Here is a 27,084-nt window from a genome sequence, read left to right on the forward strand (position 1 = left end):
AAAAAAGGCCCGGCGTGGCCCCTGCTCCCAAAGTTGCCAGGTTCCGAGACCGAAGATTCTCCGGGCTTAAAGAGGGATTTACCCGCTGTCTTCTGGGGCTGGTGGGTGATGTCGCTGGTACGTGTGGCTCTTATGCAAGGCAGCACCAAGCCCAGCGCGGAACCCGAGCTGGGAGTCTAGCCCTACGGGCAATTACCTGTATGACCTTGAGCATATCTTCCTCTCCTCTCTGAAAATTTGGTGGTTTCTCAAACTAGAATAAAGTTCCAACCTTCAGGGTCAGTGTTTCTAACTTATTAACTGAAGGCCCCCTGGATCCCCTTGCCCTGAACAAGGCACCAACCCCTTTATTCCTCATCCTCCCACTCCGCAGCCTTCCATAGCTCCTCATGCCTTTAGGAGAAAAATCCAAGGACTTTCTGGCGACCTAAGAGACCCTGAATAGTCTAGCTTCACCCAACATGTCCAGATACCATCCCCAGACACGGTACACACTTCCAGACCATGCTTTCCAAGTCTTCAACCGCTACTCATGTGGAACTGTGGCGTTAAATTCTTTAGGGTTCTGCTCTGGCTCCCTCCTGAAAGCACAAGCCACCCCACCTTCAAATCTTGTGAGAGTCTGACACACACTCTCCCCACCAACCACAGCCAACAGTCACCCTAGAAGATACTAGTATCATCTCCATTTTACAAATGAGGACACAGATTTGCAGAGGTCAATGTCCTTGCCCAAGGTTATACAAGAAAGTGGCAGATCCAGGACTTGAGCCTGTCCCACCTAATTCCTGGGCTTTTTTTTTTTTTTTTTTTAAACATATCTTTATTGATTTCAGAGAGAGGAAGGGAGAGGGAGAGAGAGATAGAAACATCAATGATGAGCTGTCATTGATCAGCTGCTTCCTGCATGCCCCCAACTGGGGATCCAGCCCGAAACCCCCCATGTGCCCTGACTGGGAATTGAACAGTGATCTCCTGGATCCTAGGTCGATGCTCAACCGCTGAGCCACACCCGGCCGGGCCCTGGGCTCTTAATTCCTACTCTACTGTCTCTGTGTGCTCCAGAGCCCACCTTGTGGGGTAGATTTTTGAGATTATTTTGGTGTGTGTGTGGGAAGGCTGCTTGATGGATTTGAATTCTGGATTCAAGTCCAGCTCAGCCCTTTCCTGTGTTATGACCTTGGGCAAGTTATCACCATCTTTGAACCTCAGCTTTATCCTCTGTGAAATGGAGATAATAATCATGCCTATTATATAGATAGGATTAGAGGAAAGTTTGATAAGGTCACATGAGTAAAATGTTTGGCAGAGGGCCTGACACAGTCTACTTTTTGAGACAGAGTAGCTAGAGCTGTGATGGGGATGGGAGGACTCTCAGGAGGCTGTGGGAAGATCTCACTCAGCTGGGGCAAGCAGGAAAGACTCTCTGGAGGAAATGTCTGAACCTACATCTGAAATATGAGTAGGAGCTAAACAAGTGAAGAGAGGGAAAAAGAGAGAAAGACATTTAAGGCAGAGGGTGCAGCAAATGCCAAGCCTTGAAAGTGGTTTTTGTCCTTTAAAAAGATTTCTTTGTGGAACACAGGAGAGCAGTTATGAGGGTGATACACAGAGATATGACAGAAGAGGCACAGCCATCAGCACATGAATCTGTAGATGTTCTCCCTCTCTATCTCTCTCCCTCTCTCTCAAGTACAGAGAATGTTACATCAGTGCATAGAATTATAGTGTCAAAGTTCTATGCATGTCTACAGAATCTCAACACCACACAGACACACACAAGAACCAAACAATAAACAAAAACCAAACACACCACAATACCTCACACACTCAGGAACACAAACCCAAACTAACTAGAAACACACATTAGGCAGAAGCATTTCACTCAGATACTAACATACACATGTAGAAGGAATTAAAACCCCCACCCCAGGTTCATAGAGTTATGTCACAAAGACACACATATACACAGAATGACACTACCAGACACACGTGTTACAGAGACCTACATAGGAACATGGAGTCACATACATACACATAGAATCACAAAGTGACATGGAAACCTGTCACCCAGTGCACCCACACTCCCTGAAGCAACCCCACAGATGAGTCAACACACAAAGTTCTGGTGCCTACCAAGGCGAGGTCTTTATGGTGGTATAGAGATTAGTGGGTTTCAGAGCCAGCATGGCTGGTCCAGTCCCTTCCCATCCCCCACCCTAGCACAATTTTCTTTATTGAGAGCCCAGGTCAACCCCTGAGGGAAGGAGGAGTGAGACCCTTTTCCCCCTGTAGCACCAATCTGGACAGGCAATTCCCTGAAAACACAGTGAAAAGTGCCCTTCAGAAAGGAGGTGAATTGGGCTGAGAGAGGAAGGCCTTTTCCTGTGGAAGACCAAGATAACACCATTGTAGAAAGGGAGCTTGGGACACATGGGTGGTGGCAGAGAACTGAGGAGTCTTAGCCTCTCTCCCCACCTTGTGATATGTGGATAGAGCTGTGCGTGTACCTGTGCGGCTGGGGAAGTCTCTTGGATTGTGAACCCCCAAAGGGGTGAGGGAGCCCCAGGTTCCCCAGATACCTGGGGTAAAGTAAAGCTAAGTGCATATCTATAGGGCTGAGGTGGGGAGTGGAAGGGGTCCTAGGACAGAGAAATTTCAAGGATATGAGATTGAGAATGGAGATTGAGCATGAAGTCCATGAGCAGAGAAGCTTGGTAGATAGGGATCTTGAGTGGGAAGACTTAAGAAAGAAAGTAGGAATTGGGGCAAGTTGAGTGGAGTGGGAAGGTCAGAATAAAGTTAGGAAGTTGGAGTCTGGAATCAGGGAGTCAGGAGTTGTAAGATTCAGAACCAGAGGAATCTATAGGGTGAGGTTCAGATTCTAGAATCAGAAGCATTTGGAGGCTAAGTTCTAGAACCAGAAGAATTTGGATCTGAAATCAGAGGCAGTTGGCAGCTGTGAGATCTAGAACCAGAGGTATTTATAGAGTGAGAACCAGAAATAGAAAAAAAATGAAGACCGAGTTCTAGAGGGATTTTGGAGTCATAAGATCTATAATCAAGAACAGGGAATTGTAAGGTCTAGAGCCAGAGAAATTTATAAGGCAAGGTCTATAATAAGATGTTTGAAGGATGGGTTCTAAACCCAGGGTAATTTGGAGGGGAAATTAGTGACTGTGTCTAGGACCAAGAGAATTTATGGTATGAAGTCTGGAATCAGATAAATTTGAGGCCAAGTTCTAGAACCAGAGAAAAGGGAGATAATCAGATTTAGGAGGAGAGGGCCCTGGAAGTTGCAAAGTCTAGAGGTTGTGTGGTTTAGAACCAGTGAATGATAGAAGTCATGAGGCCTAGAATAAAAAAAACCTGGAGCATGGTGTCTGATTCTGGAGGTACTGGTTATAAGATCAAGACATAAAATTCATTTTACTTCTTTTTGATGGGAAAAGCAAATCTTGAATGTAAAAAGTTGAAAGGAATGAGCTGGGAATTGTAAGATTTAGAAATTAGGAAGTCTGGATTTGGAACCAAATGTGTTACAGATTGGGAAGACTAAAGCCAGTAGAAAGCTTGGGGTTGTGAGGTCCAGAATCAGAGAAAAAAATAAGTTGTAAGATCTGGAAACAGCAGGAATTGGAGAGTGTGACATCTAGAACAAAGGAGTTCACAAGGAGAGGTCTAGAACTAGAGAAAGACAGAGAGTGAGTTCTAGAACCAGAAGATTCTGATGCTCAGAGGCTCTAGAGCCATAGGAAGTTGGAGGTTGTGAGGTTTAGAACCAGACAACTTTGGAGACCATGGAGTATAAAAATAGAGTTGAAGGTTGTGAGGTCCCCAATGAGAAAGAGCTGAAGATGGTGAGATCTAGAATGAGAGGGGTTTGGAGAATGCTATGTTTACACCAGACCAGGTTGGATGTTGTGCAGTCTAGAAATGGAGAAGGTGGGGAGTTGTGCAGTCCAGAACCAGGAAGGTGGCCTGAAGTTCTGTGATCTAGAACTGAGATAGTTGGAGATTGTATTGTCTGGAAGCAGAGGAAGTTGGAGGCTACACCTGGAATAGGAGATCCACAAATGCAGTCAGTGTCCAGGCAAGGCTGGGGCAGCAGAAATCCAGAGTGGAAGGGGTAGGTAGGTAGCCAGAACTGGGCGCTGCTTGGGAGGCTAAGGGCTCAATCAGAAGTCACTGGGTAGCGGGGAGGTCTGGCTCAGAGGCTCCCCTCCCCACTGACACTTGAGTGGGGGTGGGGTAAAGATTGGAGTCCCACATTCTTATGGACTCCAGGCAATTCATAGCAATTAAAAACATATCATGAACACAACAAAAATAAAAATAAGAATAAAAGATAAATGGGAAGAAATATGATTATGGTTATCAATACACCCCAGAGCCTAGAAACACAGATCTGAACCCCAACCTCCCCATCACTAATTACCCAAGATAAAACCAAGAGAGTTGGAGGAAGAGATGAGGTAACCAGTATCAAGAACCCCAAGAAAAGTCCTGAGAGAAGGAGGAGGAGGGGGCCAGGGACCCCCTCCCAGAGGTCACTGAGCTGAGACCACCCCAAAGAGCCCCCAGATGGGGGAGGGGCAGAGGGGTGACGACTGAGGTAGGCCCGAGGTGGGCAGGGGCCACTGTGCATTGGCTGCCAGCTTGCAGTATGGTTGAGGTCCTTTCTGGGAAGGAGAGAGATGGGAAGAGGGGCCGGCTCAGTGGGCCTGGGTCAAACTTGTCGCTGGCTGGAAGTGGCTCTTGGGTTGGGTGGCATCCTCATGTGGGTAGACACAGAGCAGTGAAGGGCCCAGGCCTGTGGGGAAGAACAGAAGGTAAACCAGTGGGGAATTATCACCCAACCTGCCTGCCCTTCTTGATGGTTAAAAGTGGGTGATGGGCAGGCACACCTGGATTCAAACAGCAGCGACATGTTCTGCTCTCTGAACCCAGGTGTCCAGATGTTTAGGGCAGTAGGTAAGAAGCCTGGAGCCAGACTACCTGAGTTTGAATGCAGGCTCTGCTTTTATTTGCTGTGTGACCTGGGGCAAGTGACTTCACCTTTCTGTATCTCAGTTACCTCATCTGTAAAATGGGCTAATAACAGTGCCTCTCTCCCAGGACTGTTGTGAGGAGTAAATGAATGAATCCATGTAAAGTGCTTTGAACTAGTGCTGTTGCTACCTGGAAAACAAACATACTTACATCTACTTCATTTATAGAGCACCTACTGTGTGCCAGGCACTGGGGACACAGCAGTGAACAGGACAGATGAAATTCCATGACCTTGTGGAGCTGGCATTCCAGTTAGGGGAGTCAATTAGGTCATGAACATAAATTTAGCACAAAGCTTGGCAAAGTGAGAGTTAGATAAATGTTAGCTCTTCCTTTACAAACATATACTGAGGATCTGCACTGTGCCCAGCCACTGGCCAGCCTCCTCCCCACCCCCCAAAGCAGAGTACAGCTGTGACCAAGACAGGCCTGGCCCCTGCCTTCACAGGGCTCATGCCCACAGAGAGAAGACAGACATTTATCAAATAACTATGCAAACACCTATGTAAATATGCTCTGTGACGAGTACTATGAGCTCAGAGCTTAGGAAGTTAGGGAGGGCTTCATGGAAGGAATAATATTGGATCAGAGATCTAAAGGATGCAGTCATTAGGCAAAGAATAAATGGGAAAGTACTGCAGGTACATGGACCAGCATATGCAAAGGCCCTGAGGCAGCCTCCTCAAGCAAGATGATTTCAAAGCCACTGCAATGCCGTACAGAGGCCCTCTGTAATCTGCCCTACACCTCTCTCCCCCCCCCTCTGCTCCAGCACACTGGCCTTATTTTCCCCCAAACAAGACAGACACCCCCACCCCCAGGACTGTAGTCACTGTTTCCTCCACCTGGAGTGCTCTTCCCCCAGAAACTGTCATGGCCCAAATGCCCCCTTCTCAGTGAGACCATGCCTAATCATACTTAAACTAGGAATCCCCCACCCCAGCACCCCTCCCCCTTTGTATGCATTATTTCCTCCAGTAGCACTCTGTCGCCTGCACTCCTTACTGTATTTGTTTCTGTGTCCTCGACAGTCTCCCTCACTAGAATGTCAGCTCTGCAAGGGCAGGGATTTCTGTGTTAGTTCACAGTTGTGTCTCCAGCTCCTAGGACAGTGTCTGCCATTTACCGAGTGTTCTACATATATATTTGTTAATTGTATAAAGGCCAGAATGACTCAGAAGACTGACTGTGGCTGAAACAGAGGATGTGAAGCACAGTGTGGTCTGAGCTGAGGTAGCAGTCAGACCCCAGAGGCTTGAGTCCAAGGAAGAGCTTGATCTCTCTCTGAAGGGCACCAGGGAGCCACGGAAGGATTTTGAGCAGAGGCAGGCCAGGGTCAGATTCGTGCTTTGAAAAGACCCCTCTGGCTGATGCCTGGAGGTTTCAAGTGGAGCTACAGCTATTGGCAGCTGTGCCGGAAGATGATAGTAACAGAGACAAGAGAGCAGCTTGTCTCACACTCTGCAAGGAGCCGTGGATCCCGCATGGCACCAAGACAGGTGCTTCTACAGCGTTTACTATAAAACAGGTCTCGTGCTAAGCTCTTCCTGAGCAAGTTCTTCACAGGGCCTCAAACACCTCCTTAAGGTAAGTCTGATTACAATAGGTCCTAATTGACGGGGTGGGGGGTCGGGTAGGGGGACTCAGAAGCAAAAACTATTTCCCAAAGTCACACAGCTGGTAATGACCAAGGTGTGACTCAGCCCCAAAGCTTAATCAGATCTAGGCTTGGGGCTGGGCCCAGCTTCCATGTCTCCCTCAGGGCCTCCCCCTGCCCCCCACAGTGCCCCTGAGAGGAGGGAGGGGCTGTACATTTCCACCAAGGTCACCTCTGGGCACTGACAGCTGCCCACCACCTTCTGCCCACCCCTTTCTCAACCATCGGGCACCTCCCAGGGGAGAGCGGGCCCAGGGCCTCTTCATACCTAGACTGCCACTCACCCAGGGGCTCATTCAGTTCCAGGAGGTGGGTGCTGGGATCCTGCTGCCTCACTGGGGCTGGTCCTCCTGTCAGAAGGAAACTCTGCAGGGCAGAGACAAAATCATCATCATCATCATGATCAATATCCAAGGAGGCAGGATGGTGCAGTGGTTAGGGGTACTGGGGGTTTCGGTGGCTGCTTATCAGCTGTGTGACTTTGGCTAAGACACTGTCCCAGACATCCTCCGCATGTCCCTCCAGAGCCACATTCTCCCTTTCCGCGCCCCAGCAGGCTCTGTGTGTGGACTCCTTTAATGCGCAACCTTGCCGAGTGCTCCTGTTGGGCTCATGTGATGGGAGATGACAGCAGGTGCGAGGAGGGAGAGGAGAGGTGTTAGATCTTCCAGCCTCTGGGTCATCATAGGTTGGCTGTGTCCCTCCACGGAAGGTTTTAGCTCTTACGAGGTAGACCCTCCTTTCTCCAAAATCCAGTGACCATGCCCTGCCCTGTGCCTTCAGGCTAGCGCTGGTGTCTGCTCCCCACATTGCAGGCCCCCGGGGCATTGCACCAGCCCTTGCTAATCCCTTACATGCTGCACACACCTTTTCCAACAGTCCTGTTATTAAATTTTCCTCAATACCCCCTCTGAGAGTGCTGTTTCCGGCCCAGACTCTGATACAGTTACCTAAACTCTCCTGTGTAAGCGTGGATGATGATGGTGATATTTCAAGAATGGTCCTGGGGATTGAATAATTTAATCATGCAGGGAATTAGCGCAGTCAGTGTCTGGCACATGGTAGGCCCTCATAAATGTAAGCTATTGATATTATCAATCACACTCCTCATGTTCAAATATGTTGGGTGAGGAGCCAGAGAGCTCCTCTATGGGCAATAAGGAACTACGGAAGGTCCTGGAGGGAGGCCTGTGGAAGTCGCACAGTCTAGGCTGGCTTTTAGAAAGGGTGTTCTGGCTGCTATTGTGCAGAATTGACAACTGGGGCAAGACTAGGGGCCGGGAGGCTGTGGGGGAAGGGATGCTGCTCTAGTTTGGTCTGTTTTTATACCTCATTTATCTACAGCCCGCTGAGGATCAGCAAAGGGCCTGATTTCATTTGCTTCTCATGGCAGTCACGTGAGACATAACTATCCCACTTTCCAGATGAAGAAACTGAGGCTCAGAGTGGTGACATCACCTGCCCAAAGTCACAGTTACTAGGTGGCCGACCTTGGACTTGAACCCAAGTCAATCTGACTCTAGTATCTGTACTCTTAACACTACACTAATTATCCAAGGCCAAGACCTGTTCTAGGTTTGGAAGGGGGCCCACGGGAGCAGATCCTAACCCTTGTCATTTCTCCCCTTCCCCAGCTTAAATTTCTTCTTTGACTTCCCACCAACTTACATACATTCCCAAAGCCCTTTCACACCTTTTACCTGAGCTAGAATATCAAGGTCCTAGCTTCGGCTGGATTACTGACCTTCCATCTGACCGTCAGCCATCCCCTGTCCCCTCTGGTTTTCCCATCCATTAAACAGTGAGCTTAAGTCTGCTGGGTTCTGAGGGTCAGAGAACCCCACAAGTCTCCACACGTACCAGGCTGAGAGGAGGCAGTAGGAAGCTTGCGGGTCTTGGGCTAGGGGGCCGTTTGGGGGGTCTCATCCCCAGTAGCTCCACCCTCTCAGACTCATCCTCAGATCTCTGGGCCAGGGTCCTGGAGGAAAACAGACAAGAACCTCAGAACACAGCAAATGTGGGCAGGTGGGGGCACCAGTGTGAGTAGCTGATGAGCAGTCATTCACTCCCCCAAGCATCTAGGTACCTACTCATCTATCCACCAGTCCATCCATCCATCCATCCATCCACCCAACAATCTGTCTTCCCTTCATCTATCCAATGATCCATCACCCACCCGCCCATACAACCTCCACCCACCTGCCATCCATCTATCATCTGTCCACCCCTCCACCTACTATATTCATTAGTTTCCTCCCTCTCTCATTTAACAAGTCTTTACTGGGCACCCACTCTATACCCAGCACCAAGCTGGGAGCCTTGGAGAATACAGAGATGTCTGCATAAAAGCCTCACACGGACAGTAAAGAGATCACTCTGAATAGGCACGTGCCCACAAGTTGGAGAGCAAAAACTTAAGTATTAGGAATCTAACATCTTTGGAAGAGGGACACGGGCCATCTGAAAATACATGCAAAATGTGTGTTTCTATGTGTGTGTAAGTTTTCTTGGGAAAGGATCCATAGCTTTCAACAGATTCTCAAAGGTATTAGGAAACTTAGCTCTAGACAGTTTCTCTGATATTATGGCAATGTCCTCTTAACTATGACCAAAACTGTCGCTAGGCCAGATATAAATAGTTCCAAAGCAGAGGGCCCTGGTTGGTGGGATTTGATTAAACAGTGAGAACAGTGAAGGGCACTCCAGAAGGAGGCATGGCTTAGGCACAGACATAGAGGTTGGAACAAACATGCCATGTGGGGGACACTGAGGGTACAGCTACAACAGCAGTCAGTGTGAGAGGGATGGTGAGAATGAGGCTGGAATGGGAGGCAAGAGCAAGACAGGGGGTGAGGGACCCTCTCCACACTCCCTTGATACCCTTCCCTTACTGTGGCTCACCTCTTCCGAGCCCCAGCCATGGATGGGGCTGAGGTGTCCCTTCTGGAAGGGCTGGAGCTGCTCAGCCGGGGGTCACTACCCCAGCGGGGCATAAGGGAGGGCTCAGGAGTTGGGGGGGACAGGCCATGGAAGCTCCGAGCGCGGGGCCTGGGGACAGCCCCCAGAGGTCTGTGGTAGGCCCTGGGTAGGTGCTCGCTGGAGTTCAGCTGGAAGTCATCATCCATAGAGATGTAGGGGGCCAGCATCTCCAAATCCAGGGCATCGACATCCTGCAGAGGGCAGGAGGGAATTAACGTGAAAGTCTTGAGAATTTTCAATCTCTCTGTGTACTGAAGAATTAACCCTACCCCAAAAGAAGTTTGGCCTTTGACCTGGCTCCTGGGAGGTACCACCTAAACCAATGGAATTTCCTGAGTGATAGTGTGTCTTTGCTGTTCACCAAAGATCTATAAGCAGGAAGCCAGTTGTGAAAATCACTTAGCTGCGAACACATGTTGCATTTTATGAAAAAGGAAAGATGGCGAGAGTGAGGAACCAAGGGCCCAAAGGACAGAGCCAAGAACCATGGAGAAAAACTCCTGGGAAGTAGTAGAAATGAGTTCTGATCAAGGAACTTCCAGTATTTTCTCAACTGGATTTCAAAACTGCTGTGGACCAGTGACACACGTGTATCCTCTTTTCACCTTTTTTGAATAGGAGTACATATAGCAGTTATTCTATGCCTCTCCCATGCTGTATGTTGGGTATGTGGGTGGCAGATAATTTGTTTCTTCAGTACACAAGCCAACTGATTGAGATGGACTGTACTTGAAGAGCTTCACTGCACCCAGACCTGATTTAGGTGAGCAGATTCTGGAATTCAAGCTGATGCTGTAATGGTGCTGAGTATTTGGATAATTTGTTATACAGCAATAGGTAATTAACACATCATGCCACTGTCATTTATCTATACACTCAATCAATAATTCAAACATTATCCATTCTTATATGACCCATCCAATGGACCAATGGTCTATCTATTCAACTACCCATCTGAACATCCCATCCATCCTTCCATCCATCCAAATATCTATCTAAATGTCACCCACCCATCTATCCATCCATGTAATGAATACAATGGTCCGTCTATCTGTCCATTCACTCATTCCTTTAACCATCCCCCTACGTTTCACTAAAGCCCAGATATGTAGCCCCCATGCAGCAGTTACCTGAGCTATATCTAGATCTGTCTCCACTGCTTCAAGGTCTTTCCCAGAAGCCAAGACTTTGTGTGCATTCTCCATGTTCACAAGTAGCTCATCTGGGAGATCAGCCTGTGAGGAGACAGAGTAGAGGCTTAAGGAAATCTTGAACCTGGGAGATGTCAACAGTAAGACAGTCTAGACATTTGAGCTCAGGAGTAGAGGCGAGGGTCAAATGTCAAACAGCTGGACACCAATGGGGTCAAATAGCAAATGCAAATGAGTTCTGAACTTGTGTTCAAAGAGTGCCAGGGTATAGAGCGATAGGAAAAAACATCAAAGGTTTGAAAGACCAGAGCTCGAGGCCAAGACATTCAGGCCCTCTGGGGTTAAAGGTCTTGGAGTCTGGGGAAAAACCATGCAGAGTCCAGATATCCCAGGAGTAAAGGGTGAGGTCAAAGGTCACAGCCTAGTTCTCTGGTGGAGAGAAGATATTGGAGGGGGGCATAGGGTCTGGATGAGGAAAGTCAATAGCAGATAATATGGACCCTTGAGTCAAAGGTCAGACTATCTGGACTCTTATGTAAAAATAGTAACCGCTACAGTCTATTGAGCACCCACTATGTGTCAGGCTCCTACTAAGGTCTTCTTGTGAACAATCTCATTGAACCTTCACAATAACCAATGAGGTGGCTATTTGCTATTATCCTAACTTTATAGGTGAAGAAACTGAGGCCACACTTGTCCAGGATAACACAGCTAGTAAGTGGCAGAGTCAGGATATGAATGCAGGTTTGTGTAATTTAAGGCATTAGATGTTCTTGACTCTTTAAGGTCAGAGTTCAGAGTCTGGGTGCTTGGTCACAAGCCAGGAGGGGGTCACCCATGCCAATCTCAAACACCCCAGGTTTTGGTCCAGATAACAGTTGAACAATCTGGAATCTAAGTCTTAAAGGAACTCTAGGCCCCGACTCATCCCAACCTTTCCACTACATAGATGGAGTAACTGAGGCCCAGAGAACAGCAAGAGTCAAGCCAAAGGGCGAAGCAGCCTGGATCCTGAGGGCTCCAGTGTGAGGGACTGCTTACCGGAAGGGGGCTCTGGGGGTGCCTTGTGGCTGGGGGTGCGCTGGGGGTGGCAGCTACTGAAGTCCCATCTAGGATAGGTGCCAGGAGGCGACGGAGGTCAGGACTACAGAAACGGCGGGGGTCAGCGGCCAGGGTGGCCTCGCTCAGGGCAGGGGGGTGTAGGAAGGCCAGGATCCTGGGAACAGAGACATCTGCAGGACACATGGAGATGGGGAGGACACAGGATGGTCACCCAGGGCTGAGGGGCAGAGCCCTGCATGCCAATCCCAGGGTGGGCATCTTCCATAGCCAGTCAGGGTGGGCACCATTCACAGTGTTGGGGAGAACCTGGAGAACCCCAGCTGTGCCAGGTGCCATCCTGGAGGGTCCTATGGGAGAGGACAACATGGGGAGGGGAGCACATAGTAGGATTGAGACAGTAGCAGTTGCCCAGTGGTGGGGAAATATTTTAATATTTAAAATCGACATGGCTGGACCAGGGCACATGACTGACCCTATTGTCCAGCAGCACAGAACAGCATCCAGCCATTTGGCTCTGGGGGGAAAAGACTGGCCCATGGCCCTCAAAGAGGTTCTAAAGTCCCTGCAGGTCAAGACATGGCCCAAGCCGGTTCTGAACCAGAAAAGGAAAGGATACTGTTAACCCCACACCATACCCAGGAACATAGCCAGCAACAGCTCGGAGAAGGTGAGGCTTTGAAGAGCAGTGAGGGAAGCTTGTCCAGGACTGGGGAACATGGGGTGGGGAGAAGTAAGAGGCAGAAAGGAACTGGATCTGGGAGGGTCAAGATTACTGGAAGCCAAAGAGCAGTGAGGCAGGAGGAGGGAGCAAACTGAAGGGTGGGGCAATGGGGAGCCACAGAAGGATTCAGAGCAGAGAGCAAGACTAAAGCAATCATCCCAGAGACACAGGAAAAGAGGGAGCACAGAAGAGAGGAGAGCTTTCTGGGCAGAGGAAATTGCATGTGCAAAGGCCCTGAGGCATGAAGGTGGCACGTTCCAAGAGCACCAAGGAAGCTGGTGTGGCTCAGAGTGATTCAGAAAAGGAAGGAGGCAGGAGGCAGGTCATGGAGGGTGAGCCATGTTAGGGCACTGGGCTTTCCTTTAAGCATCCTGGGGACACAACCCCTCCCAACCCCAGCCCTGCCCCATACCAAGTCTGTCCCCAGGATTAGGGGTGTCCTTCTGAGAGGGGGTGGCCCGCTGAACGGGTCTGCGAGAGTGTCGCTCCGTTTGCTCCAGGGACAGCACCACTCCAGTCTCTTCCACCCGGCTGGGGTACAGGGCAGAAAGAGGAGTGGGAGTCAGGAAGGGTCCTTGGCCCTGGCCCTGGCCCAGGCAGCCCCCTCAGATGATGTCCTGTCCTAGGAGGCAATCCCATCCAGGGCCAGCAGGACACCGTGCAGAAAATAATTTGCCACGTTTACTTGTTTCTTTTAAGGATTTAATTTTTCTTGAATGCTTTTGATTAGAATAGCATTTAAAAGAAAGTTAAGTGTGTCTTCCCAAGCTCCCTCTGTGGAAGGAAAGACAGAAAAAAGAGTTGGCGTTTAGCACAGCTTGGGTGGAGAGGGGAGGCTGAGGGGTGGGGAGCTGAGGGGCAGAGTGGGGAGAGTAAAAGGTGTGAAAACAAAATATTCTCTTTATAGATACTCATAAATATTCATAAAAATGTATTAATAAAGAATATATATTTAACATTCCTATGTTACCAAATATGAACTCATAGGGATATGTTTTAACGAATAACATTTTATTTATGAAGATTCTATTCATAGACATTCAAGGGAATGGGTCTATAAATACATCCTTCCTGCGTCCCCCGCCTCCCCTCCCGAAGTCTCTGGCTATAGAGACAACCCAAACGTTCCTGAGCCAACTGGCTTTTGGAGAATTGGTCTGGGACTGAGGACCAGGCCCTCATTTGCATCTCATTTGCATAACACCCTCCAGGACAGAATGTGGGTGGTCCTCCTGCCAGCTCTTAGAGATGCTATGATCCTTTCCCACCCTTACCAAACCCCCTTTGGGCTGGAAACTTCCCAATTTAGGCTGGACCAAAGCCACCCGATCCCCTTTGAAAAACACAGGCATACACAGTACGCATGCACACACACTCGGTGCACAAGGCACAGACGGCAACACTCATGTATACCCGTGAATATGCGGGACACAGAAGTGCACGTGCTCCCTGCACTCGGCTGGCGCGTGGAGTTCACTAGTTCATTCATTCCACAGACATTTTCTAGTTAAGAGCAAGGGCTCTGCAGCCAGTGTGGCCCCGGTGCAAATCCCAGCTCTGCCACTTATGAGCTGTGTGACCTTGAGCATGTGGCTAAACCTCTCTGGGCCTCAGTTTTTTCCTTTGTAAAGAAAGAATAATAATAGTACCTCCTCCTCAGGTTGCCATGAGGTTTAATGAGTTAATATATGTACAAGGGGAGGGGAGTAGACTCTACAAAGTATAAGCACCTGAACACACACCAAGAGCCCCACAGCCCCACACTGCACAATATGTACACAGCACTATGGATGATTAAGACCATATGCTCCTCCACTCACTGTTACTAAGCAACTCCTATCGTTCCTCACCCATTTTCTGCCAGTAAAACTGAAATCTACTCCTTGCTTAGAGTACAAAGAATTACTGGACATAAAAAGGCAAATCTTCACAATGAATAAAAGCAGTTTCTGGAAGAGACGGAGACAGGCGCCCTCACTTCCATTGTCTAAAAGTTATTCAAAGATTCTGATTCGAAAAGGTGTTGAAGTGAGAACATTCAAAAGGTGATCGATTTGGTCTTTTGTGCAATATCAAGACGTGTGCAAATACTCCTGTTACCAATTTCTATTTTCTAATAGAATCTCTCCTTGGACAAAAAGATCTGGGAAAATTCCTGGCTTTAGAAATTGGTGCCATGTCCTAGAAGGTAATCGCCAAAGAAAAGCTGTCACTCTGTCTTATGGGATAATTTGTTGTCTTTGTCACCATGTTGTTACAGAGGGTGGTGGGGAGCCTATGGTTTAACATTACACTTCCATTAGAATGGCTAAAATTAAAACCAAACAAGCCCTGGCCAGGGTGGCTCGGTTGGTTGGGTGCCGTCCCGTGCACCGAGAGTTTGCCAGTTAGATTCCTGGTCAGGGCACAGGCCTGGGTTTCGGGATCAGTCCCTGGTCAGGGTGTGTCTGGGAGGCAACCAATCGATGTTTCTCTCTCCCTCTCCCTTCCTCTCTCTCAAATCAATAAAAACATATTTTAAAAGTAAATAAATAAAACTAAATAAGACAAAAAGAAACAGTACAATCTGCTGTCAAGGATAAAGCCGGAACCCTCAGACACTGCTGAAAAAGAGCTGGGTGGTTTCTTAGGAGGTTAAATATACACTGACCACACGGCCCATTCATTCACTCCTAGGTGTTTACCGAAGAGAAATGAAAACACAGTCTTCCCAAAGTCTTGTGTGAGGACGTTTACAGTAGCTTTTCTGGTCATCACCCAAAATAGGAAACAGCCAGTGTCCTCCAACTGGTGAACGGATAAACAAACTGGGGTCCATTGGGAACCAAGCTGCAGAATACGACTCAGCATTTGCAAGGGGCTAGTCATACAGCCACAACGGAAACCGTAAATACGTTACGCTAAGTCAGGAAGCCAGGCGCCAAAGGCTACTGCACAATTCCACGCACACGACATTCGGCAAGGCAACATTGTAGGGTCAGATTACAGGGCAGTGGTTGCCAGGGCTTAGGGGTGGGGTTTACCATGAATTTTTGGGGGTGAAGATTGTGGTAATGGTTACACAATTCCATGCATTTGTCAAAACTCATAGACCCATTTTCCAAAAAGAATGCATGTTCTAAGTGTAAATGGCACCTCAATTTTTTAAAAAATCAAAACAAGTCCCCATAAATCTGCTAGATTTCTTATTTTAATTTGAATATACGTAGTCCTTCTAATGTAAATGAACAGCATACATACTGATGACATTCGTATGCACACATGTGTGTTCAGTCACAGATGTTCCACATGGATATATGTACATACTCTCACCCATGTGTGCACAATATACATCTGTACTTGTGCATGCACACACACACACACACACACACCTGTCCACACACATGCTGACCAGACCCGGGTACAGTCACCGCAGCCCCTCCCGCTCACCTGATCAGGAAGTGGACGCAGACGATACTCTCAGCCTGGGGGCCCCGGCCCCCTGACACCACTGTGGCCTGGGTCTGGGTCCACAGGTAGCCACCACTCCGCGCCAGGAAGCGATACCGCCCCGTCACCGCCTGTCCCTTGCTCAGCACTGGGGAGGGGGACGGCGAGGGCTCAGGACCACAGAAGGGGCAACTGGGGAGAGAAGGCTCCGGGGGCAGGGGGTTAGGTGTGAAGGGGCCAGGGAAGGTGGGGTCCTTGGGGGTCTGGGAGCAGGGAGCTAGCTGGTGGGCAGGCTCGGGCCGGGGAGGCAGCTGGGACACATACGGGTGTGGATGCTCTGGCCAACCGCGTCCGAGTCCAGCGCGTGGATGTACTCATAGGCCGAACAGCCAATCAGGTCGTCGGGGCTGTAGCCGGCGACATCGGCAATCCTGGGCGGGGACAGTGGAGCCTGGTCAGCTCAACCCGAGGAGGCGAGGGTGGGTGGAGGGAAGGGGCAGGGGGACCCAGGGACCAAGCCGGCAAGACAGACAGGGGCAGGGTTGTAAAGGAGAGAAAGGGAGAGAGTAAGAAACAGAAAAAGAGTGTGGTAGGCTGCCCGACCTAGTTCCCGAACCTGCGACACGGCAAAAGGGACTTTGCAGGTGTGAAGCGAAGGGTCTTGAGATGGGGAGATTACCCCGGGCTATCTGGGTGGACCTGACATGGCCACAGGGGGCCTTAGAGGAGGGAGGCAGGAGATCGGCCTGAGAACGGGAGATGTGAAGGTGGAGGGAGTCTGCTTTGAGGATGGAGAAAGGGGCCACGAGCCAAGGAGGACAGAATGTCTTCAGAAACTGGAAAAGGCGAGGAGGCAGACTCCCCCGGAGCCTCTAGTAGGAAGGCAGCCCTTGATTTTAGCTCCACGAGACTCAGTTCCGACTCCTCATCTCAGAACTCGAGAGAAGGGATGTGTGTTGTTTGGAGACACTGTGTTCATGGTGCTGTTACAGCAGCCACAGGGAACTGATACAAAGGGGGGGAGAGAGGGTGGAAATGGGAAGAGCGAAGAAAAGATGGGGGGGGAAGAACGTGAAAGGAATAGGAGGGGGAAGAGCAGGGACAAAAGGAAATCACAAAAAGAAAGATCAGAAAGAGAGAAGACATAAAAAGTAAGAATGATGTTAATGATTTTTTTAAAAATACATATGTCTGTGGTGCTTTGTACCAGGCAACTCCCTGAGTGCTCAGAACACCTGCTCACAGCGGGCTGTCATCACCCCGCAGGACACAGAGAGAGAAACGGAGAGAGAGGGGAAGAGAGAGAGTCCAAGATAAAAAGCCCCACAGAAAATTCAGTAACTTGGGAGGAAAGGAAGAGCGGGGCCCCTGCCCACCTCTCGTCACAGTAGGTGAACTTCATGTCCAGGCTGTGGCGGCTGAGGAAGGCGCCCCGGCCCAGAGGGGGCTCCAGGCTGTCCGGGTGGGGGATGGCTTCACAGATGAGCACCAGGCACTGCAAGGGGGGCTCTAAGTTGGGGCTTCCGGCTGGGGAAGTCTGTGCAGGGGGCTTGTAGACCCTCATGTGTCCAGAGCAGTGTAGCACCTGATGGAGGAAGGGCAGGGCGTGATGGAGGAGGGGCGGGCCTGGGGAAACCATGGGGCTGCCAGGGCGGTCTCCGTGGGCCCCACAGGGAGCTGAGATGAAGAAATCTCTGAGGACTGCAGGGACCCAGCTCAGAGAGCTCTGAGGACCCCCAGCCCAACCCCACAGAGACCCAACCTAAGGAGGTTCTGAGATCTCCAGATTTTAAGACTCCGGGAGGTTTGAGGACCCCAGATTTCAACCCCAGGGAGACTCTAGGCCCAGGAGGCTGGGACCCCACAGGCCCACAGAGATCTGGGCTAAGAAAGGATACAAGGACTCCCAGCCCCCCATCTCCACAGACACCCAACCTCCTAGGTACCCAAGGGACCCACCAGACCCACCCTGAGAAAGCCCCACAGGATCCCCAGCCTAGGAGACCTCTGGACTCCAACCCATAGCAAGAATTTTCAGGCTCAGGCCCCCCTCCAGGCCAGGCCCTGCCCACCTTCCAGGTGGCCGCCTTGAGGTTGAGGGTGCGCCCCCGGCTGGTGAGAGTGCTCTTCATACGCAGGGAGAAGCACCGCTCAGTGGGGGCCTCCGGCTTTCTTTTGGACAAGCCTGGGGAGGGCCAGGGGTGGGCGGGGGGAGAAGCAGGTCACCGGGCAGCTTGGGATGGGGCCCAGTTCCCTCCAGCATCCCGGTTACTAACATCTCCCCAGCCTCATCCCCAGGATTGAGACCTGGACCCAGAGAGGCTCTCCCATGGGGCAGGGGATGCTCCTGCAGACACCCCCGGGCAGGGCCGCAGCCTTCTCTTCCCATTGTTTTCAATCCAATATTCCAGAGGAAGGTGGGCTATGCTGAGGGCAGGGCAAAGCCTCGGTTTTGGTAATTTGGGGACAGGGGCATCCAGGGAACTCACTCTGCCAGGGGGTCAGGGCATCCTGAAGCTCCTCTTGGTCACAGGGATGGATGAAATCAAAGATACTGTGTCCAATGAGCTCAAGCTGTGAGAGAGGGAAGCAGGGGGTGTCTTGGAGGGAAAGCATTTGACCAAGGCCTCTGGTCCATCTCCTCCATCCCAGCTTCATCACCCAGCCCTAATTCAGGAGCCTTGGTTGTTACCAGTCTCTTCCTTCCTTCCTCCCTCCCTCCCTCCCTCCCTCCCTCCCTCCCTCCCTCCCTCCCTTCCTTCCTTCCTTCCTTCCTTCCTTCCTTCCTTCCTTCCCCAGCATACTAGTTAGCAGGCCCTTGTCCAGATAGTATGGGCACAGCAGTGACCACAAGACAAAGCCCCTGTCTCTCAGAGCTTACTGGTTAGTGAGGGAAGGTGGCCAGTAAACAAAACAAAACAAAACAAAACACATATTTATAAAATAATATAGTAACATGTATGAAGAAAACTAAAGCAGGGTAAGGTGGTGCAATGAAGGGATGCTATTTTAGAGGCAGTGGTCAGGGACAGTTTCTTTGAGGAGGTGACATTTAAACAAATTGTTGAACAAAGCTAGTGAGGTGGAAGTGTGGCTCTCTGGAGTAAAGTGTTCTGGGAAGCAGAACAGCAAGTGCAAAGGCCCTGAGGTGATACCCCATTCAAAGCCCACAAGCCAAGGACTCAACTCCTTTTTTCAGTTCAGGCAATGAGCCTGGTACTGGCAGGAAGGGGCACAGATGAAAGGGGACCCACATAGCTCACAGTCCAGTGGTGATGGTGAACAGGGGAAGGGTGAGATCTCCCTCCTCTGACAGCACCCCTTGTTGCTGGATTCAAATCCTGACTCTGCCACTTTGTAACTTTGGGACCTTGGGACATTCACCTCTCTGAGTCCAAGAGCTCAAGCTGAAGGACAAATTGGTACCCAGAGCGGAGTAACGAGGCAGGGAAAAGGAACAGAGGTCAACTTGGACCCCATTTATGTGAACTGGGAAAAATAATGGTAACTCTCTCATGGGGCTTGCTATAAGGATTAGCTGAAATTAGTTCTACTCTCTACATGTCTCTTATTTGTCTTCCCTACTCCAACTCTTCTTCTGCCACCTGAGGCCCTGCATCCATCTCCTTGAGGATCTCCCAGCCTCTAGTTTTCACTCCCTTTAATTCTATCTCTGTGCAGCACTTAGAGGGATCTTTCAAAATGTAAATCTGATCTCCTCTCTCCAACACAACCTCTCTTTTGCTTAAAATCCTTCCATGGCTTTCCAGTGCCCTAGAGATAGACCTTCTAATTTGGCCCTAATTCTCTAGCCCCTGCTGGCCTCTCTAGCTTTTTTTCTCTCACCTTCTCCCATTGTACTCTGCACCCAACCAGGATAAATGTCTTTATTTTCCCAAAATGCTGTTTTACCTCACCTCTGGGTCTTTGGATATTCTGTTCCCGCAGTTATCTACATTCCTAGTCTTTGCTGGTCCCATCCATTCTCCATACCTTTTGACTGGCTAAGCCCTTCAGGTTTCAGCTTAGATGTCTTCTCCTCCTGGAAACCTTCAATTCCCCCCCAGGTTGGGCCACCCTCCCCGGGCTTGCGCAGCCCCCTAGGCTGCCCCATCCCAGCCCTGAGCCCTCTGGGTCTTCCTGTCTGGCAACACGCCTGGGGCCCTCTGTACCGTGAACCCCGTAAAGGCAGGGCTAAGGCGGTCCTGGTCACCTCTGTATCCCAGCATCACCCGCACAGACCAGGCACAAAGCAGGCAGCTCTTCTCACCTGACTAAGGCCCAGGTGCTTGCTGACATTCTCCGACAGGTAAGCCATGTCTCCCTCGGCGGTGAGCACCATCACGAAACCCTCCAGGGCCTTCAGGTAGCAGGCATCCAGTTGTTCGCCCCCTGTTCCCACCTGGTTCCACTCCCCTGGTGTCCAGGCCAGCGAGGGTGGGGCATCTCTAGTCAGCCATGGCCCCACTGGCTGGCTCCCTTTGGCCTTCCCTCACTCAGAGGAAATTATAGGTACCCCAGGTGAGGGGGATACATCCTAGTGCCTTGGAATCCCCGGAAGAGGGCAGGGCCACCAAGGATTGGAATTCTGAGGGAGCAGGGCCTCCCAGGGCCACAGAATTCTAAGGTGGAAGGGGTCTCCCAAGGGACTTGAACTCTTAGGACAGAATTCTAAGGAGATGAAATTCTGCAGTGGTCAAAATTCTAAGGGGCCAGGGCTTAGGGGCAGTCAGCATTCTAAGGGGGCCAAGCCTCCCAGGGGTTCCGAATTCTTGGTCAGGACCTTCCAGATGGGCAGAATTCTAAAGAAACAGAGCCCCAGGTGACAGAATTCTAAGGGGCAGAGCCTCCCAGAGAAGTAAAATTCTTTGAGACTGGGAAGTTTAACGAGCAGAGCCAGAGAGAGGATGACTCCACTTTCCATATAATACAATCTTTTCAAGGGTCCTAGGATTCCAAGGGGTGTGTGTGTGTAAGCCTCCTGCAGGGTGGGATTCTGCGTGGGAATTCAAAGGGATGGCTACTTAAGGGGACAAGAAATAGAGCTAGGGAGCTGGGCAGGGGCAGGGGGACTTTCTCAAGTAATTAAAAATTGGGCAGAGAAGCCTCCCCGTGATATTTATCACGAGGGGAGGAGGCCTGGCCGAGAAGCTCTCCCGCGGGACCACATGCTAAGCGTGGAGGCGCTTTAGGGGGGAGCCGGCCTCCTACTCCAGAGGTTCCCCGGGGTGCGCTCCAAGGGGCGGGCCCTCACCTGGGAAGGGGGTTCCGGGGGCGCCGGGGCTCCGCGGGGAAGCCGGCAGGGGCGGGGCCTTGTCGGGACCCGGATTCCCGGGGGCGGGGCCTCCCTGGGGTGTAGGTTTCCGAGGGCGGGCCCTCGCGGGGGGCGGGCCCAGGGGCGGGCTCACCTGCGGCGCAGAGGCGGTGCATGCGCAGGTAGCTGATGGTGAGGCGCATGATGGACGCCTTGTCGAGGTGCGCGCTGACCCCGCGCGCGAAGGGCAGCGTGTGCGCCAGCTGGTACAGCACCTCGGTCTCCTGGCTGCGCCGGCTGCGCGCCGCATCCCGGGACTTCTCCTTGCGCAGCTCGGTGCTCGACCTGCGGGCAGGGGCAGCGTTCACGGGCGGCCCCCGGGAAGGGGGAGCGGTGGACGGGACAAGCACGCGGGGCGCGGCCATGTGGGGCCCGGGCTCGCAGTGTGGCCGGCGCCGGTTCTAGAAGCACTCGGGGCCTGGAAGGGTCATACTCCGGAGCCGCTCCTAGCCTCGCGTTTTGTCTGCCCTCTTGGTCCCCTCCCTGACTTACCTGCTGTTTATTTCCTGGCCAGGGCGACAGGGAGCCTCCTGCTGGGAGGGGCCGGGCCGAGCTGGCCCGGAGCCAGGGAAGGAAGGGGCCTGAAGAAGACGCCTGCAGCCTCCCGGACCCCTGCCCTACAGCCCCCCCGGAGTCCCCTCTCCTGACCTTCCCCCTCCTTAGCTGCGCTGAGTCCTCAGAATCTTCCAGCACAGATCTCAAAGTCCAAGGAGCCACCAACAGGGGCCCCACCAGGGTGACACAACAAACCAACCCGTCCAGCCAACCAACAGCTGAACACTCACCCGGCTTTTCATGCGCTTCAAATGCCTGAGTTCTGTGGGTCAGGTTGGGGGCAGAGGGATGAGTATCATTTTGTCAGAACTATATGCCACTTATTCAGCTTTTACTACGACGCCGGTCCCTATGCGAGTCACATCAGCCCACTTAGAGCTCAGACAACCCCATGGAGCCGTGCAGCGGTTGCCCGTCGGCAGTGAAGCCAGGGTTCGAACACTTATTTTTTCTGTTTCTCTGGCTCTGGGTTTATCTCCAGGTTTTAGTGCTTCCCCCTGTTTCTAGCACTTTTAAAAAAATCCTCACTCGAGGATATGTTTTTATTGATTTTTAGAGAGGAAAGGAGAGAGAGAGAGAAACATGGATGCAAGAGAGACACATGGATCAGTTGCCTCCCCGTGGGCCCCAGCCAGGGATCGAACCCGCCACCTTTTGGTGTGGGGGACGACACTCCACTGTCTTAAAAGTCAAACTCCAGGTCTGTCTGAATCCAAACTCTATAGTTGTGGTTTCTTTTAAGTCGTAGAGTATATTACCCATAGCATCTATAATTTTATCTATACTTATACTATTGATAAAACCATTAGTAATAAGCAGCTATAATTTGCTAGGCATTTATGTGCCTGGCACTCTACTAAGTACTCTGTCTGTGAGCACTTATTCAATCCTAGGGGAGCTCTAGGCAGGAGGCAGTTTAAACCTCTACTTCACAGTGGGGAAACTGAGGCTCTGAGAGGTGAAGTCCTCCCCTCAAGAAGTCACAAAGTCAGTAACTGGCTGAGCTGGGATTTGAACTCAGGCAGTGAGGTTCCAAAGCCTTCATGCTTTTAATTCCTGCCTTGTGACCCACCCCAGGGAAGCAGGACTCTAAGAGGGGAAGCTGTCCCTTTCTAGAAACCAGAGGCCACTTCTGGGGGTGGCATTGACCTCACTCCCCAGCAGGAGACCTGCAGCCCCACCCACAGACACAACAGGGGAGGGGAAGGAGACTGTCCTGTCAGGCTGCAGAGGAAAAAAGACTCCTCGACTGGGCTGGGTGGAGGGTGGAGGGAGCTAGAGATCGCCCCTATCCCTTCCCTCCTGGCTGGAGGGTTGGAGGGAGCAGGGGCCTCCAGTCCAGCTCTGCCCAGAGGACATTCCGTCCTGTCCTGTTCTGGTTGTGTTCCAGCCCTGTTTGTCATCCTGCCCAGAGGGTAGGGGTGGGCGGGCCCCACTGAGCTGGAGGCCTGGGCAGAGGGAACAGGGAGTGGGAACAAGAACAGGGGTGGGGCCCCCACCTCCCAGGCAGCTGGGCTCTGTAATCTTCTCTGTGGCAGGCTTCTCCCTCCATAGAAGGAACCAGCTGGTGGCTCCTGCAGACCCTCCTTCCAGTTCCCAACTTGTTCCCTGACAGGAAGTGTGGGCCTCTCGCTGGCTTCACAAACAGTTGGGTCTCCGGCCTTTACCATTAAACAGAGTGGGGGCTAGTTCCTCTGGTTCAGGGTTCCAGCCTCGACTCCTTTACTAATCTGCTGTGTGACTTTGGATAAGTTGCACAGCCTCCCTGAGCATAATAAAAACACCTACCTCACAGGGTTCTTTCTTTCTTTCTTTCTTTCTTTCTTTCTTTATTTATTTATTTATTTATTTATTTATTTATTTATTTATCTATTTATGTTTTTATTGATTTAAGAAAGATAGGGAGAGGGAGAGAGAGAAACATCTATAGCTGCCTCCTCCACGCCCCCTACTGGGGATGGAGCCCGCAACACGCACATGTGCCCTGAACTGGCTACCTGGGTGCATGGGACTCCTCAACCAACTGAGCCACACCAGCCAGGGCCTCACAGGGTTCTTTTAAAGATTAAATGAGTTAATATATATCAAAGGCTTAGAAGAGGACCTGGCAATTGGTGAGTGCTCTATAAAGGTTATATATATATATATATTTATTACCCCCCCCCCCCTTTGCCCACATCAGGGATGGAAGGGTTAAGAGCCTGTTGGGCACTGGAGAAACTGGGGGCTCTGGTGTTCATTCTGTGGTGAGGTGTATGTGCAATTACACTACTTTTATACAAGCACTTTGGGAAGAAAACTAAATAATAGCTATAGTAATAATAATGATAGCGTCACTGTAGTGAACACTCATGGAGCTAAGGACCCCATGAAATCCTTTCAACAACCCTGTGAAGCAGGCAGAGTGATCTCCCTGTTATGGTGGCATCACCGGCCTAGGTGACCAGCTGCAAATCCCAGGTCACCCACCAACACCCAACCATGTTCAAGGCATCTCACTTAGTCTGACAATGTAGCTACTAGTATTTTCCCTGTTTTCCTGAAAAGAAAGCAGAGGCGGTGATGGAACTTGCCTGAGGCCACATGGCTTTTAACAGCAGCGCCAAGTTAAAAACCAGGTCTGTCTATTTGCGCCTGGAGCCCTGTCTGAGTTGAACATGGTTTATTACATACCAATGGGGTGTCCTGCCCCCAAAGGTCTGTTCCCTCACTGCTCTTCAACTTGATGTCGGTGGGGGAGGGAAGGCATGGCCGCTATTTTTCCAGGATATGAAACAGGCTCAGAGAGGCAGTCACTGGCAGAAGGCCACACAGCCAGGAAGCGGGTGAACTGGGATTTGAGCCCTGACTTAGGGGCCTGTGCTCTTAAATGCCATGCTTTGGCAGGTGTGCCCACCCAAGGGACCCCTGCCTTGCCCCTCCTTTGCCCAGTGGCCTCAGTCTCTTCCCCTTGTCCCATCCCTGCTGCCTCTGGATTTCCCCAGCTGGACAGTCTCCCCAGCTGGCCCGGTGCCCAGCCCTGCTCCAGCCTCCTGGCACTCTGCCCAGCTCAGGACGTGCAGCTGGAACCCTGCCACCTTTCCTCTGTTCCAGCAGAGAACAGGGGGCGGGGCCAAGGCCTGGAGGCCCCAGGGTGAGGCCTGAAAACGGGGACTAGAGCCCAGTACCCCCCCCCAACCAGGAGAGGGGGTAGCCCACTTCCTTCCCTGTCCTGAAGAGCTAGCTGGCCACCTGTGAGCAAAGGCCCAGAGAAAATGGGGGGACCCTGGCCCACTTTCAGGGCTGCTCCAAGGCCTCTCTTCTGACACCAAACTGGGTACTGGGGGGTCTTGCAAGAAGTGTAGAGGATTTGGGAGGTTTAGGCTGCATCTGGGCAGGGACCCTCTTGGCACTGCCCAGAGGTGGCCTGAGAGGCCAGAGTCAGGGTTTGGATTTGAGAAGGGATTTGGGGTGTGGGCCGAGAGGAGTCTCCCTGCTCCCCAACTCACTCATTCTCAGGGACACGGTCATCCAGTTGGGTGTTCATACCAAGTCCTATCTTCTTTGGGAACCCTCTGACCTGAGTTCCAGAAGAAGATAGGACTTTGGGGGCATTGTGTCCATCAGGGACTTCCCAAGAACACCCCTGATCAGGGTGAGGTGGCAGCAAGCCCAAGCTGGAAGAGAGGAAGGGGGCCCACTCACCATCGCCTAGGCCTTCTTTGCCCCAAGTGCCATCCTAGGGGTGCAGGAGGGGATGGAGCGTGGCCCGGATCTGGGTACGAGTTCTGAGTGGGTGGTGTGCGGCGCTGGGATGACACCACAGGAAAGGGTTGGCCTTGGGTGGGGAGGGGAGAGCACTCCTGCTAAGCCAGGAGGGGCCCCCACCCAGTCAGGAGGGGGCGCTGGGAGGGGTTGGGCCCAGGCGGCCCAGAAGGGATGGAATGGAGTTCCCTGGTGGGCCCAGAGCCAGAGACTGGAATAGATTGGGGGGGGGGTGAAAAACATGGGAGTGTGGACGGATCCAGTCAAACCTGGGAAACCAGGGAGGAGGGAGGGGGTGAGGCTTCCTGGATGCCTCAGATTGGATAGGGGAAACCAAGGGCCTGGGACACTTTCTGGGGTCCCCGCGCAAACATAGCCAGATAGAACCCTTGGCAGCGGACCCAGAGCACAGTCTCCCAAAGCCCCAACACATCTGCACCTGCCGGGAGCTGAACACAGAAACCTCCTTCTGCCCAGGATGACTGGCTGGGCACTGCAGCAAGGGTGCACCCATCACGGCTTCCTAAATCAGACACAGCACCCTCCTTGGGATCTTCCCCCCAAAAGTCTTGGTGCCCCCATGCCCATGGTCACAGGGACTGGGTGAAGTGGAGAGAGACATAAGGTCCTAGACTTTGGCAAGTGGGTGAGGCTGTTCCCCTGGTAACGAAGGGGGCTTCCCTGCCTTTCAAAAGGATACAGAAAGGCCCCTGGGGAGGGTCGTGGGTAGCTTTGGAAAGGTGACTTCCTCTGAGTATTTCTAGGGATCCCAAGTTTGGGAGACTGTGCCAGAGAGGGTCCGATGAAAGGGGATCTCTCTTCTCTTGGACTCAGGAGCTGGCTCCCTGTTCTAAGGGACTCCCTATATCTGGGAACACTCGGCTTGGGTGTATCCCACAGCTCTTAGGATCTCAGGGGTCTGGTGGCTAAGAACAACCTCAGCGTTGGGGGTCCAGCGGCCAGCAACGTCAACATGTGGAGGGAGAACGCCTCCCGAGAAGCCCAGGGGCAGCTCAAACGCAACACTCCCAATTCCTTGGGGACCCCGAGTTTCATGCCCAACCAGGAGGGGAAGCGAATCCGGAGCAGCGAGAAATCGAGGATCGCGACTCTGCAGTCGCTCCTGGCAAGAGAGGTGGGGCAGCCGGGGACTTGGGGAAACCCTGCACCCCTGACACCTCTCTAAAGTGGAGGGTGCGGCAGAGACGTGCCTCCAAACGCCCGTCCCGGGGCGTCCTTGACTTGCACCCAAGCATCCCCCGCCCGGGTCAGGGGTTCCTAGAAAGAGAACCCCCCCATTTTCATCATTCCTGCCCCTGAACCCCAGTACCTTGCGCGCTGCAACCCCAGCGCCATGGCTCGCGCGTCGCGGCTCGGGAGCCCTCGGAGGCCCCGAGCCCCCTCCCCGGCCTGGCGAGCC

At 51.7% G+C, this 27,084-nt stretch overlaps 1 protein-coding gene across 2 annotated transcripts; it reads right to left on the bottom strand.

The window, feature by feature from the left end:
* Positions 1-2,125: 2,125 nt before the first annotated feature.
* On the bottom strand, positions 2,126-27,084 carry HIF3A (hypoxia inducible factor 3 subunit alpha). 2 transcript variants are annotated; one of them, XM_081120057.1, is made up of 15 exons: positions 26,995-27,084; positions 21,460-21,650; positions 20,322-20,467; positions 18,541-18,625; positions 18,124-18,236; positions 17,428-17,636; positions 16,376-16,482; positions 16,052-16,199; positions 13,035-13,153; positions 11,881-12,071; positions 10,819-10,923; positions 9,611-9,879; positions 8,570-8,687; positions 6,994-7,075; positions 2,126-4,813 (listed from the first exon to the last, which is right to left on the bottom strand). In XM_081120057.1, the coding sequence occupies exons 1-15, from the start codon at positions 27,018-27,020 to the stop codon at positions 4,716-4,718; spliced, it is 2,007 nt and encodes a 668-aa protein (XP_080976183.1). In that variant the 5' UTR covers positions 27,021-27,084; the 3' UTR covers positions 2,126-4,715. The 2 variants fall into 2 exon arrangements, with proteins under 2 accessions (XP_080976183.1, XP_080976184.1); XM_081120058.1 differs by lacking the exons at positions 13,035-13,153; positions 16,052-16,199 and having other exon boundaries at positions 2,128-4,813; positions 26,995-27,075.

This window comes from Miniopterus schreibersii (assembly GCF_964146895.1).
Source record: "Miniopterus schreibersii genome assembly, chromosome: 18".
NCBI lineage: Eukaryota > Metazoa > Chordata > Mammalia > Chiroptera > Miniopteridae > Miniopterus > Miniopterus schreibersii.

Bases quoted from the DNA above. Each gene is read 5' to 3' on its own strand.
- HIF3A (XM_081120057.1), bottom strand. From the start codon at position 27,020: ATGGCGCTGGGGTTGCAGCGCGCAAG. The intron at 21,651-26,994 runs GTACTGGGGTTC...CCCTGCCCGCAG, and splicing joins CTGGGGTTGCAGCGCGCAAG to GTCGAGCACCGAGCTGCGCA. The intron at 4,814-6,993 runs GTGAGTGGCAGT...TCTTCCCCACAG, and splicing joins GGAACTGAATGAGCCCCTGG to GCCTGGGCCCTTCACTGCTC.